The sequence below is a fragment of the Anolis carolinensis genome, chromosome 2 (assembly GCF_035594765.1).
Source record: "Anolis carolinensis isolate JA03-04 chromosome 2, rAnoCar3.1.pri, whole genome shotgun sequence".
Classification (NCBI taxonomy): domain Eukaryota; kingdom Metazoa; phylum Chordata; class Lepidosauria; order Squamata; family Dactyloidae; genus Anolis; species Anolis carolinensis.
In genome coordinates, this window is record NC_085842.1 from 184,886,004 (window position 1) to 184,899,480 (window position 13,477).

The 13,477-nt window shown below is 44.6% G+C and overlaps 1 protein-coding gene across 3 annotated transcripts; it reads left to right on the forward strand.

The window, feature by feature from the left end:
* The first annotated feature begins 4,472 nt into the window (after nucleotides 1-4,472).
* Nucleotides 4,473-12,397, forward strand: LOC134296406 (uncharacterized). 3 transcript variants are annotated; one of them, XR_010003139.1, is made up of 3 exons: nucleotides 4,473-4,991; nucleotides 5,075-5,597; nucleotides 9,773-12,397. XR_010003139.1 is itself a non-coding variant. In XM_062971299.1 (3 exons), the coding sequence occupies exons 1-3, from the start codon at nucleotides 4,706-4,708 to the stop codon at nucleotides 5,607-5,609; spliced, it is 711 nt and encodes a 236-aa protein (XP_062827369.1). In that variant the 5' UTR covers nucleotides 4,473-4,705; the 3' UTR covers nucleotides 5,610-5,867. The 3 variants fall into 3 exon arrangements, 2 of the variants coding, with proteins under 2 accessions (XP_062827369.1, XP_062827368.1); XM_062971299.1 differs by lacking the exon at nucleotides 9,773-12,397 and having other exon boundaries at nucleotides 5,075-5,410; nucleotides 5,521-5,867; XM_062971298.1 differs by lacking the exon at nucleotides 9,773-12,397 and having other exon boundaries at nucleotides 5,075-5,867.
* The last annotated feature ends 1,080 nt before the right edge of the window (nucleotides 12,398-13,477 follow it).

The following is a 13,477-nucleotide window of genomic DNA, read 5'->3' on the forward strand; positions in this document are numbered from 1 at the left end:
ACTGTCAAGGACCTGATTATCAAGGGACCTGACCATTAAGGGACATCAACTGTCAAGGGACACCAGCCATTAAGGGACAAAACTGTTGAGGGACAATGACCCTCAAGGGACCTGATCATTAAGGAACACCAACCCTCATGGGATCCAAACTGTCAAAAGACAATGACAGTCAAAGGACCTGACCATCAAGAGACACTTAACATTGAAGGACACATGCCATCGGGGGACACTTAACATCAAGAGACCCTGACCATCAAAGGACACTTAGCATCATGGCCAGCGCTTGGAAGAACAAGGAGAGAGAAGAGAGGACTTCAAAAATGTGTTTGGTTTTATTGCCTGAGCATTGAGGGACTTTGATCATCGAGGGACACTGACCTTTGAGGGACTCTTAACTTCAAGGGACCCTTGCCTTCGAGGGACCGTGACCATCAAGGGACACTTAACATCTAGAGACACTGTACCTGAACATTGAGCAATCTTGACCATTGAACAACAATGACCATTGAGGGAATCTTAACACTGAGGGATCCTGACCTTTCACGGACAGTGACCATCGAGGGACACTTGCCTTTGAGGGACACTGACCGGCAGCTGGAAGATCAAGGAAGGAGAAGAGAGGATTCCAATACAGGTGTTTGGTTTTACTGTTGTGTCACTTTAAAGATTGTTTCTGTTGTTATTTAACATATAATATTATTGTCTTTGTTGTGTAGGAGAGGATCCCACTCCCCTGTGAAGGCGCTGCTCTTCCCTTTTAGCTGCTATGGCTGCCTCCTGTGGATCTGCGGCTTGCAGGGGAGTGAGGCCCAGGCCTCTCTGGTGGCGGGGGGGGGGGGGGGGGTCCAAGGCCGTCCTCCCTCCTCTGCAAATCCCAGGACTCACAACCCAGCTGCTGAAGGGGAAGAGCCACCCTTCAACAGGGCAGAGAAAGACCCCCTCCCACTCTCTGTTTATTGTAATTTAACATGATATAATTGTGTAGTCTAATTTTGTATTGATTAGAATAATTGTACCTCTTCCTTTTAAACTGGGTGCTTTCCTTGGATTCCTTAGGGGAGGGAGGCCCAAACCACCCTGGACCTGCAACTCAGGCCCCATCAGCATTGACCCTTAGACTCTCTTTGTGTGAAAACTGTGACCCTAAACTCCCTTTTTCGAGCGTGAAGCAGACTCCTCCTGTTTCTTCCTGTTGCCCCCCTCCCTGCCAAGAGCGGCTCCAGGCTGGTGGTTGTTTTCCTTTAAAAAGGTTCCATTCTTACCCAGGTTCCAAGTCGGAAGATGTTTACCTGGTTACCATGGAGATCAGGGCCCCTGATGGGCCTGGAGCCAGTTGGCCCCACCATTGCCTTCCTGGGCGCCATCATAGGCAGAGTGCTCTCCAGGCAGGTCCAGCTGGGGCCGCCCCACTCTGGTCCAGGCCCCTCCAGGCGCACCCGTTGGGGAGCCCCCCTTCCCCTCCCGTTCCCTTGGGGGCTCCAGGCCAGCTCCACTCTGGCAGTGAGGGCTTCCCTCATTGCCTCCCTCTGCTTTTGCCGAAAGCCGAGACCAGGTACCCACACCTCCACTGCATGGGCCCCAGAAACACAGAGGAGGTTTTTGTGGATTTTCTAAGGTAAGCCGCTGGAGCCCTATCCCCTCCCCACTCCTTCTCTCCTTCCCCACAAGGGAAGTCCCCACCCAAGAGAGAAGGGGGTCCCCAGAGGAGGAAGGGGGCAACCTTCTCCCTTTTTTTCCAATTCAATGCTCAGGGAGTTCTTTTGGGGGTGGGAGGAGGGGGTGGTGAGGTGTAGTGAGGGACATTTGCATGTGGGAGGTGATTGGCCAGGGGAGGGAGAGGAGGGAGGGGCCCCTGGGAGGGGGCAAGTGGGGATTGTGAGTTTAAACGAATTTGCGTATGGAAAGTGATTGGCTGGGGGAGGGAGAGGAGGGAGGGGCCTGGAGGGAGGGGGAAATATGCAAATTATGGCAAGTGAGGATTGTGAGTTTAGGGGAATTTGCATGTAAGAGGTGATTGGTTGGGGGAGGGAAAGGAGGGGGGTTTGGGTGGCAGAGGGTATATGTGAAGTGTGGCAAGTGGATTGTGAGTTTAAGGAAATTTTTGGCTTCTTTTTTCATTAGTTTTTATTGAGAATTTTCAAGTTGGTATATGACATCAAATAAACTGGCAAAATGTTATAAGAATATGCAACCGAACTGTTGGAAATGTGAAAAACATACAGCTACCTTTTACCATATTTGGTGGACGTGCAAAGAAGCAAATACGTTTTGGAAAAATATACACAAAAGAATTTTAAAAAATTAACATTGAAATTTCCAATGAAACTAGAATACTTTTTATTAGGTATAACAGATTTAACATTTAATAAAAATCAAGATAAATTATTCACATATTTTAAAATGGCAGCTAGAGTAGAATATGCAAAAAAAATGGAAAATCAAAGAAACACCCAGTATGGAAGATTGAATTATAAAAATCATGGATATTATGAACATGGATATTTTAACATACCATCTAAAAATTACCAAGTTACTCCAGTTAATAAAACAGACAGGACATGTTTGAAAGAATATATAAACTCAGGCAATAGCAAAATTTTCATTTGATTAAACATAAATTAACAAGAGAGGATTATGTAATGGAGGAAGATTATTAGAGATCTATCCCAAGAGGAAGAGATTGGAAGTCAACAACTACCCTTGTCACATTCCTCTCGTTTTTTCTTTCCTCCTCTCCCCTTTTTTTCCCCTTCTCCTTTCTCCCCTTCTTCATTTTGGTATAGCCAGTTTTATATAAAGAAGAAGAAAAAATAAGAACTGTAATCCCCTTTTGTTTGGTGCTTTTTCCTTTTGCTCTCATTCCTACTATCCTATAATCAAATTGTTCTACAACTTTCACTGTAAAAGGAAAGACAGCACCTGCTATTCCCTTTTTTCTTTCTCTTTATTATTTTATCTTCAATAAAAATGAATTAAAAAAGAGAATTTTAAAGTTGTTGTTCTTTTTATGCAAAAAGAAAAGAAAGTTTTGTTGTATTATCTTGGCGAAGGCCAAAAGGGTTTGAAGGAGTAAAACAATTTCCCCTGTTTTCGACATCCAGGAAACAACCCTCGTTGTTGAAATGGGAAGTAGGGAGGGGGAATAACCAGAGAAAACAGGGAAAATGGTTTTCCTCCCCCCCAATCCCTAAAACGGACTATTCCTCTCTGCCTAGGCCACCTCTTGGCCTCCGTCTGGATAATGGAACAGTATAGAAAAGAGAAGAAAAAAAAGAGGATGAGTAAGTGTTTGTTAGTAAAGTAGATTTTTACAAATGTTGTCTATTATGTCGCCGAGGGAGAGGGAAGGGGTTGGGGAGAAGATAAGCCTTGTGTGTTATAATTATTGCATCATCTTAATTACTATTATATACAGTCTAAAATGTTTAAATTCCATATATCCTCTATAACATCTGACGTGAAAACTGTAGTCATGTATGTCTTTGTTTGTTGCCCCCCTTCTTCTTGTTTTCCAGATCTTTACATTAAGCGTTCCTTTTAATTATTCTTATCAGTTTATTTATTTAATATCTTTCATATAATTTTAATTATTGCTATATAAATCTAAAATTGTATTTTCATTTGTTAGTAAGTTAGTATTGCGTAAGTAAGAATCTGTTATGTTATTGTTGTCCTTTCTTCTTCTTTTTGAACACTCCACAGACTTTGTGAATATATTTTTTTAAAAATACATCAATAACAAAATTTGCAAACATTTATGTTTTAAATTGTACTTACAATTATCCAAAGTCCATTGAATATAAAGCATATAAATAATAACAAAATACATCTATATAACATTGAACTTGTTTTTAGTCAACAAATCCTGTTATGGTCATTTTCCTCTGGTTCTTTATAAATTCCATAAAGGGTTTCCATTCTTCCTGAAGTTTCTGTGTATTTGTTGCTTGTAAAGCTAATCTTTATTTGTCCATTTCGGCCATTTCAAAAAAGGATTTGGATCTAATCTTTTGCTGTTGGTGTGTTTTGTTGTTTCCATAGTTTTGCATATTATTCAATTCTTGCTGCTATTGTCATATAAAGGAAGACTCTTTCTTGATGTTTCAGTATCTAATAATCCCAATAGGAAGAGTTCTGGCTTCAATGGAATTGTATACTTTAATATAGTTTCCCTCCCTCCCTCCCTCCCAGTGGAAGCCAGTTCTAAGGGTCAATACCTTGCTAGCGTCCCTAGTGGAGAAGAGGGATGCCTTCTGGTGTCCCCTGGGCTTCCTGGACCAGTCTGGCCCCCATTGGAGGGGGGGAGGGGACAGGGGGATTACAGGACCCCTGGGTGGGGTAGGCTCCCCCAGCCCCTCACAATTTGTGGCTGGCGCCCCTGCTGCAGGAGAGCCCTATGAAGGCTCACCTGGCTTCTAGGTGACTTTCTTTCTCTCTGCTGCCATGTGAGACTTGGCCCCTATCTCGGCTTCTCTCTTTGGGGCGGGTGCAGGCTTCCTCCTCTCCCCAAGCCCTGAGAAGGGGCTTCTTCAGCCAAGGAAATGAGGGAGGGGGGAAAGAAAGAAGGTCTCTCTTTCCTTCTTCCCCTTTTCAGAAGGCAGCCAAGATCCAAAAGGCATCCCTGGAATGTTTCCAGCATCTTCTCTGGTGCCCGGAACATCTCCATCAGGAGCGCCAGACCATCCATGGCTGGAGGTGCTGGTTCATGCAGAGGACGAGGACGAAGAGGTTGCTAAGGCGCGAGACCAGCACTGGCCCCACAAGGCCTTGGGGGCCAGGAAGAAGGGGAGTCAAGGGAGGGAGGGAGGGGCCCCTTGCCCTCCTTGTCAGCCTGGCTCATTCCCTCTTCTTCTTCCTCCTCCTCTTTGAAAGCTGCGAGGGAGACCCTCAGGGAGGTAGCAGAGTTCCTGCGATGGCACCTGGAGGACAGCGTTCTGGTGAGGGACACCTTCAGCCTGCAGGAGCTGCTCCACAAAATCTCCAAGCGCCTGGTCAGTGCCCCTCCGGAGATCTGGCAGTCAAGGAAGCCTTCAAGTTGGAACCCCTCTTTTGACCTTGTCTCTCTCTCCTCCAGATTCAGCACTGCAGCTCCAGGAGGGATGTGGAGGAGCAGGTATATGGCTGCCTGCCTTTCTTAGAGAGCCCTATCCCTCGGCAAAAAAAGGTGTACTTCGCATATCTCTTCTCTTCCAGCTGCTGCACATTGGCTGGCATCCAGACTCCTTGGGAAAGACCTGGATGCTGCAGACAGCCTGGTTTTCACATCCTCATAATGATGCCTCATCATCATTAATTAATGTGCAGAGGGCTCTCCAAGCAGGTCCAGCCGGGGCCGCCCCCCACAGATGCCCCTCCAGCCGAGGCCCCTTTGCACGCCTACCTTGGGATGGCCATGAGCACGTGGCTCAGAGTAAGGCCACACTCCCTTGGGAGCCCTCCCCTCCCATTGCCTTTGTGGCCCCGGAGCCAGCCCTGCTCTGGCAGTGTGGCCCCCTTCATTGACTCCCACCACTTTCACAGAAGGCTGGGACCAGGCACACACAATTCCGCCACATGAGCCCCAGAAACACAGAGGAGGTTTCTGTGGATCTTCCAAGGTAAGCCCCTAGGGCCCCATCCCCTTCCCGCGCCCTCCCTCCGTCCCCCCATGGGAAGTCCCCAGAGGAGGGAGGGATGATCTTCTCTGTTTGGTCCCAATTCAATACTCAGGGAGTCCCTTTGGGGGTGTGATGTGGGGGTGATGAGGTGTGGTGAGGTGCATTTGCATGTAGAAGGTGATTGGCCTGGGGAGGGAGAGAAGGGAGGGGCCCCTGGGGAGGTGGCAAATGAGGATTGTGAGCTTAAGGGAATTTACATGTGGAAGGTAATTGGCCAGGAGAGGGAGAGGAGGGAGGGCCCTTGGGGGGAGGGGTATATCATCATCATCATCATTTAATTACTTATTAATCGCGCTCCATCCACGATGCTCTAGGCGATTTACAAGATAAAATTGTAAAGGATAAAAATACATACATACAAATATTGATAAAATTAACATAGATTAAAAGCTCTAGTAAAGAGCCAGGTCTTGAGTGCTAGGGTAAAAGGCCCTAAGTCACGCATGGCTCTCATATAGGGCGGGAAGGCATTCCATAAAGCAGGGGCAGAAATAGAAAAAGCTCTGCGTCTGGTCCTTTCCAAGTGCACTTCTCTAGGACCCGGTACATAAAGTAAGTCTTGTTGGGATGGTTGTTGTGACCTCCGATGATGATAGTAGAAGGAGAGACGGTCCCTAAGGTTCGATGGGCCCTGGCCGTAATTTTAAAGGTCAGAACTAGCATCTTATATAGACCACGGTAATCAGTTGGAAGCCAATGCAGATGCTGCAGCACTGGTGTTTTGTGGCATTTCATGGGTGTTCTTGTGAGTAGCCTGGCTGCCGCATTCTGAACAATACGGAGCTTTTGGGTCGTGGACATCGGAAGGCCAACACACAGGACGTTGCAATAGTCCAGCCTAGACGTGACCTTGGCATGGATGACTGTTGCCAGAGCCTCATCAGATAGATAGGGTGCCAGTTGCCTCGCTTGTCGTAGGTGGAAAAAGGCCTGCAAAGTGTGGCAAGTGAGGATTGTCAGTTTAAGAGAATTTTCATGTGGGAGGTGATTGTCTGGTGAAGGGCAGAGGGAGGGGCCCTTGGCAGTCGTATTTCAGCAGATAATAGTTGTGCCCATGCAATAGTTGCACCCTACTTTTTGTCTCCCAAACTTGGCATTTAGGCTTCTTTTTTCATAAGTTTTTATTGAGCATGTTGAAGTAGTACGTAGTTCTTTTCATACAAAAAGAAAAGAGGGTTCTGTTGTTATGTTGTTAGGCGATCCCTCGTAGTTCAAGGATGATGGTGCTCCATTTCTTGGAAGATGCCTGTGCATGATTTTTTTTAATGTGTGGAGGCTGATCAACACACAGTCTTCACAGATTGAGGTCCCAGCAGTGGTGTGATTAACACAACGAGAGTGGCTTCTCAGTCTGTTGCAGCCGGAGGCTAAAAAGGGGCGCTAGACAGAGAAGGATAGTCCATTTTATGGGGGAAGGGGGGTTTGAAGGAGTAAAACCATTTCCCCCTGTTTTCCTGTTATTTCCCCCACCCATGTCGCCATCATGGAAACAACCCTCATTGATGAAAAGGGAAGTGGGGAGGGGGAATAACCAGCAAAAATTGTTTTCCTCTTTCAACTCTCCCAACCCCTAAAATTTACTACCCCCCTCTGCCTAGGGCCCCTTTTGGCCTCCGTCTGGATAATGGAACAGTACCAAAAAGAGAAACAATAAAAGAGGATGAGTGGAGTAAAGTAGATCTTTACAACTGTTGTCTATTACATTGCTGAGAGAGAGGGAGTTGGAGGAGAAGAGAACCTTGTATTTGTTATAATCATTGCATCTATTTCTTCATCTCAATTACTATTACTCACACTGTCTAAAGTATTTAAATTCCATAAAGAAGAGCGTAGCCTTGAAATCTGACGTAAAAACTGGTAGTCATGTCTTTGTATGTTGTCCCCTGTTCTTCCTATCTCCTCTTCCAGATCTTTGCATTAAGAGTTCCTCTTAATCAACGCATTTTTGTAATCAATATTTTCATTACATCATGATATTTTGGTGCTAAATTTGTAAAAACAGTAATTACTACATAGCATTACTGCGTATTGAACTACTTTTTCTGTCAAATTTGTTGTATACCATGATGTTTTGATGCTTAATTTGTAAAATCATAACTTAATTTGATGTTTAATAGGCTTTTCCTTAATCCCTCCTTATTATCCAACATATTCACTTATCCAACGTTCTGCCGGCCCATTTATGTTGGATAAGTGAGACTCTACTGTATCACTTTTGGACTCTCGCTTGCTAAGGCATTCCTGAAAGTATCTCTGTAAATCTTTGGTAATTTATTGTAAAAATATATATATTTTATACTTATTCCACACTCTCATCGGTGAATTTCTTACCTGTTGTTTGGAGTCTGATTTCATTTCATCATAAATTAAATATTTTAAATATTTTAAATTGTTTACATATTCTTCAATTGTTAGTAGTCTTTCATTTTTTATAAACATCAATTTTTTATCCATGTCCAAGCTGCTGAATTGTAGTCTAGTTTCATATTTTGTACTGCCATTCTTCCTTTATCTTTTGCATCTTGTAAAGTTTTAGATTTTATTCTAGGCGTCTTTATTTTTCCAAATTAATTTTGTCAGTTCTTTATTCCTTCCTTTAAAAAAGTGCTTGATTTTGACAAGATTGGTATTGTTTGAAGTAAATAGAATGTTTCTTGGAATTGCATTCATTTTGATTGTTGATATTCTTCAAAGTAGAGACAGGTCTCTCTTTCTATACTTTTTCATAATTGTTTTTAAATAATTCATAGTTTTTGTTTGTCATTTGAATTCCCAAATATTTTACTTTGTTGTATTTATGTTGTCTCTTGTCAAAATCTCTTGGTCCTTATCTTTGTTTAATCTTGATTAATGAATAGGCCCACCACTTTTCCAAATTCCCTTATTATTTCTAGTGCTTTGGGAATATTCTTTAAAGGATTTTGAGTCAGCATCTGCATTGGCTTCCAACTGATTACCGTGGTCTATATAAGATGCTAGTTCTGACCTTTAAAATTCTTTATGGCCATGGCCCATCGTACCTTAGGGACTGTCTCTCCTTCTCCCATCATCGGAGGTCGCAACGACCATCCCAACAAAATTTTCTTTATATACCGGGTCCTAGAGAAGTGCACTTGGAAAGGACCAGATGCAGAGCTTTTTCTATTTCTGCCCCTGCCTTATGGAATGCCTTGCCGCCCTATTTGAGAGCCATGCTTGAGTTAGGGCCTTTTACCCTCGCACTCAAGACCTCTTTACTAGAGCTTTTAATCTATGTTAATTTTATCAATATTTGTATGTATGTATTTTTATCCTTTACAATTTTATCTTGTAAATTGCCTAGAGCATCTTGGATGGAGGGCGATTAATAAGTAATTAATGATGATGATGATGATGATGATGATGATGAGAATCACTATATCATCTGCAAGCAGTCTTATACATTTCATTTTTCATTTCATATTGTTTACCTTCCATGTGGTTTTTGCTTTAATTTGTCTAGCCAGCACTTCCACTGCTAAAATAAAAAGTAAAGGTGAGGCAATTGTAAAAGCAGTGATTAAAACTGGCTGGGTGGGCCTTCTGCCAGAAGAGGGAGCTCTTGGAATGTGTTTTGAATTCCGACAGCTCTTTTAGCAGTGGGATGTCTTCCTTTGGCAGGTCCTTCCACAGTATGTTGTCAAAGGCTTTCATGGCCGGGATCACAGGGTTGTTGTATGTCTTTTGGGCTGTGTGGCCAAGTATTCTCTCCTGACGTTTCTCCCACATCTATGGCAGGCATCCTCAGAGGTTGTGAGGCATGGATAAACTAGGCAAGGAAGGTAAATATATATCCGTGGAGAGTCCAGGGTGTGACAAGAGTCCCTCCAGGCAAGAGACAAACCTTTCCAATGCTAATTAGGGTGATTAACTGAAACATTAGCGCTGGCTTCCAACTGACAAAGGACTCTTGTCACACCCTGGACTCTCCACAGATATATATTTACCTTCCTTGCCTAGTTTATCCATGCCTCACAACCTCTGAGGATGCCTGCCATAGATGTGGGCGAAACATCAGGAGAGAATACTTCTGGAACATGGCTACATAGCCCGAAAGACATACAACAACCTTCCACGGTCTTCTTCTTTTGTATCAGCCAACGAAAAGGGGATCCTCTGGGTGAGGTTCACCAGTCGCTTCTGGCAGGATGAAATACATGGAAAACCCAGAGGAAGGAGCCATGGATTGTGTGGGAGAAGAAGGCCATCCTGGAGGGAACCTGGACCCAAACCATGGAGGGCTTTTAAAGTCAAAACCAACACCTTGTACTTTGCCCGGAAACTCATTGGCAGCCGGTGGAGTGATTTTATTGAAGATGTAATCAGCTCACTCCTGGATGTTTCTGTTTAAGAACTTGGTACAAAGTCAGATCAATGTGAAGCATATTGCAGAAGTCCAACCTTGAGGCAACCACCATCTTTAGGTATGCCAGACCTAGGAAGGGTGCGGCTGGCGCATCAGTTGAAGCTGATAATAGGCCCCCCTGACAATTGTTGCATCAACTTGGGCTGACATTTGGAGAGATGCATCCAGGAGCCTTTGTCCCAACCTGCAGACCCTTTTACGGGAAGTGCAACCCCATACAGAAATGGCTGATGCACTTCCATCCCCAGATGAGAGCACTTGATGGCAAGCATCTCTGTCCTGTCTGGATTCAGTCTCTATTGGTTTTTCCTCATCTAGCCCTTCGGAGCCTCCAATGGCCTAGGGGATAAAAGCCTTGTCACTTGAAGGTTGGGTTGCTGACCTGAAAGCTGCCAGGTTCGAATCCCACCTGGGGAGAACGTGGATGAGCTCCCTCTATCAGCTCCAGCTCCATACAGGGACATGAGAGAAGCCTCCCACAAGGCTGGTAAAACATCAAAACATCCGGGCGTCCCCTGGGCAACGTCCTTGCAGACGGCCAATTCTCTCACTCCAGAAGCAACTCCGGTTGCTCCTGACACGGAAAAAAAAATCTAGCCCATTGCCTTCTCTAGGCATTTGTTCAGGAAAGGCACACTCTGCTTAGCTGAGGCTGTTTTTGAAGGCATGGAAAAATATATTTGTGTTTCACAAGCATACAAATAGCACCCTGCATCCCATGCCTCCAGAGGATCTTTCACAGCAATTTCATGTAAATATTTAAAAAGTATTGGGGATAAAATGGCCCTGTGCTGGTACAGCTGTACCAGAACCTTCTACTTTACTTTATTGCTGCAAATGTTTGCATTCATAGGACAGGCCACCTGTCAATCACCATTAAGTTTGGTCCCGCCCCTTGTTCAGGGCTCTGGGAGGAAAGGAGCCGTTTTTAAGTTAGTCTTACTTATGATTCTCAGCTATAGGACGTAGACCAGCTCGTCCCGTAAAAAGCTTCATATTCCAAGACCACCGGGGATAAAGAGCACCAGGGCTAAAGAGTAACAGGGATAAAGACCACCGGGGATAAAGAGCACCAGGGTTAAAGAACACTAGGGATATTGACTGTCAGAGGATACAGAACAACAGCACAGAAACATCTGAAAGCCATTGGCTGGTAGGTCCACTCAACAACCAGACGCACTTGGAGTTGGCAGTGGGTCCCAGACTAGCTAGGCCCAGATAACAGATAGCCTGGGAGGGGTTATAAGAGGGTTTTCACAGTTATTCAAAGCCAATCGCCTGTCCTGTGGGACAAGACTCCTTGAAGATTTATTATTTGTTCGTCAATAAAGACTTCGTTATTTCTTTAAAGACTTCAAGGCCATCTTTTCAGGAAAATTCCTCAACGACCCTTCTTTAGGCACCCTGGCTTCCCGCTGGCCGTAAAGCGTACGTCCTATATAATAGACAATCAGTCACAGGCCCAGCGCGTGACAGAACAGGCCCCTTGTGGGATGATGCCATAGGATAGCTCCTTTTGGGGGGAGCAGCTCAGTCTGCTCTGAAGCCAGTTTGAAATGGATCAAGAAGTCTGTGTCCTCCAAGTCTGCCTGGAATTGGAGGGCAACTGCCTTTTCAATCATTTTTCCCAAAAAAAGGAAGCTTAGAAACTGGTCTGTGACTGTTAAGACCCAGTCGACCCAGACAGGGCCTTTTTAGCAGCGCTCAGCTGTGTGTGTATTCCCCGAAAATAAGACTGGGTCTGATATTAATTGTTGCTCCAAAATATGCATTAGACTTATTTTCAGGAGGTATCTTGTTTTTTCATTTACAAAAATCTACACATGAGAATATGTTTATGCCTTTTCAGGAGTTTGCGTGGGCTTTTTTAAAAACATGATAGTCTTTTTTAAAAGACCAACAAAATTTGAAACTAAATTTTGTAAAACAAGTCCAAGGTCCTCTCTATGGGATTGTCATTCTTTCCCCTTCAATATCCACTCATGGCTTCCAACCTGTATTCCCAGAACCAGGTCCTCCATTGTCTTTCCTTCTCCTTTTACACCTCAGCCTTCCTGAGATGTGTATGCCATAAACAAAGGGGCCCTGTTATGGGGCCCCATCCAGAGGCCCTTCCTTCTGCCTCGGTCCCTTCATGAGGGACAATGTGGCCACTGACTGGAGGCGGGATTCCTAGCCAAGGCTCCTTCCTTGAGGGATGATGGTTCACACCCCAAGTTCAACACAAATCATTCATTTTGTAATTCCTGTAATTATATTTCAAATGCATCTATGTTGTTTTAAGCTGCATTGTGATTAATTTTGTTAGCAGTCTTGAGTGAAAATCAGGTAAATAAATACATAAGCAAACAAACCACTCAAAGGAGAGGTTATTGAGAGGAACTTGTGGAAACTGTGATCCTTTTCAAGTGTGAATGGGGTTCCTCCTATTGCCACCCAATGCTTTAAGTTCCAGGAATCAGGCACCACTTCAGCTGCCGTGGCTCAGTGCTGTGGAATCCTGGGAGCCGTAGTTGCTGGACTGCAGCTCCCAGGAGCCCATTGCATTGAACCCCGGGAAATAAAGGGGTGTCAAACAGGGTCTGTCCTGTCCTGTAGAGTCAGCCTCGGGCAGCTGTCAGCTTCCCAAGGGACTTTCCTCCCAGTTTAAAAGCCTTCTTTGTTCCTCAAGTGCCATTTTGCTCTTTTCCGTCTCCGTTTGGGAAGAGAGCTGCCTCCCGACTTCAGCCAAGAAGGTGCCTTTGAGGCCAATCCTCAAAGAATCTCAGGCCTGAAGTTTCTGTTAGGAAAGTTCACAAAGGGATCGTGTTCACAACAACCTGAATGCTGTTTATGTTGAAGTGTCCATTCTGGTTTAGCTTTAAAGGATTATTATTATTTACGTCAAGCTCTGAACCTTGCTGCCACATTCAGAAATGTTCCCAATCACCATTTCATTTTTAGCAATGGGATCTCCTCCCAGGAGCCACACTTTGTCCTGTTTAAACCTCCTTGGGGTGTTTTTTGCTTTGTCTTTTGTGGTCTCTGTTCAGTTTTCTCAGAAACTCGGCTCAAAAGCAAAGCTTAAATCGCCTTTCTTGAATGAGGCCTCTAACAGATTTGTAGAACTACGACTCCCATCATACAGGAGGGCATGTGGGTGGGGACGATAGATACTATAATCCGACATATCAGGCGTTATGGCACTGTGCGTGAAATGGAGATCAGTGTCTACTGATGGGAAAACTGAATGCCTAAGTGTGTGGTGCATCACAACGATCACAACCTGAGACCTGAGAAGAAGTCCACATCCAGACCTGTTGTTCCCGGGATTTCTGCCTACGATGTCCAGATTTGCTGCTTTGTCCTGGGAGTTGCAAGCCTGCAAGATGGCCACCACAGGATGTACACCGGAAATTTCCACTTTTAAAAAACCCTTAAAATGCGCAGATGCGAA

Bases quoted from the DNA above. Each gene is read 5' to 3' on its own strand.
- LOC134296406 (XM_062971298.1), top strand. From the start codon at position 4,706: ATGCAGAGGACGAGGACGAAGAGGTTGCTAAGGCGCGAGACCAGCACT. The intron at 4,992-5,074 runs GTCAGTGCCCCT...TCTCTCCTCCAG, and splicing joins ACAAAATCTCCAAGCGCCTG to ATTCAGCACTGCAGCTCCAG.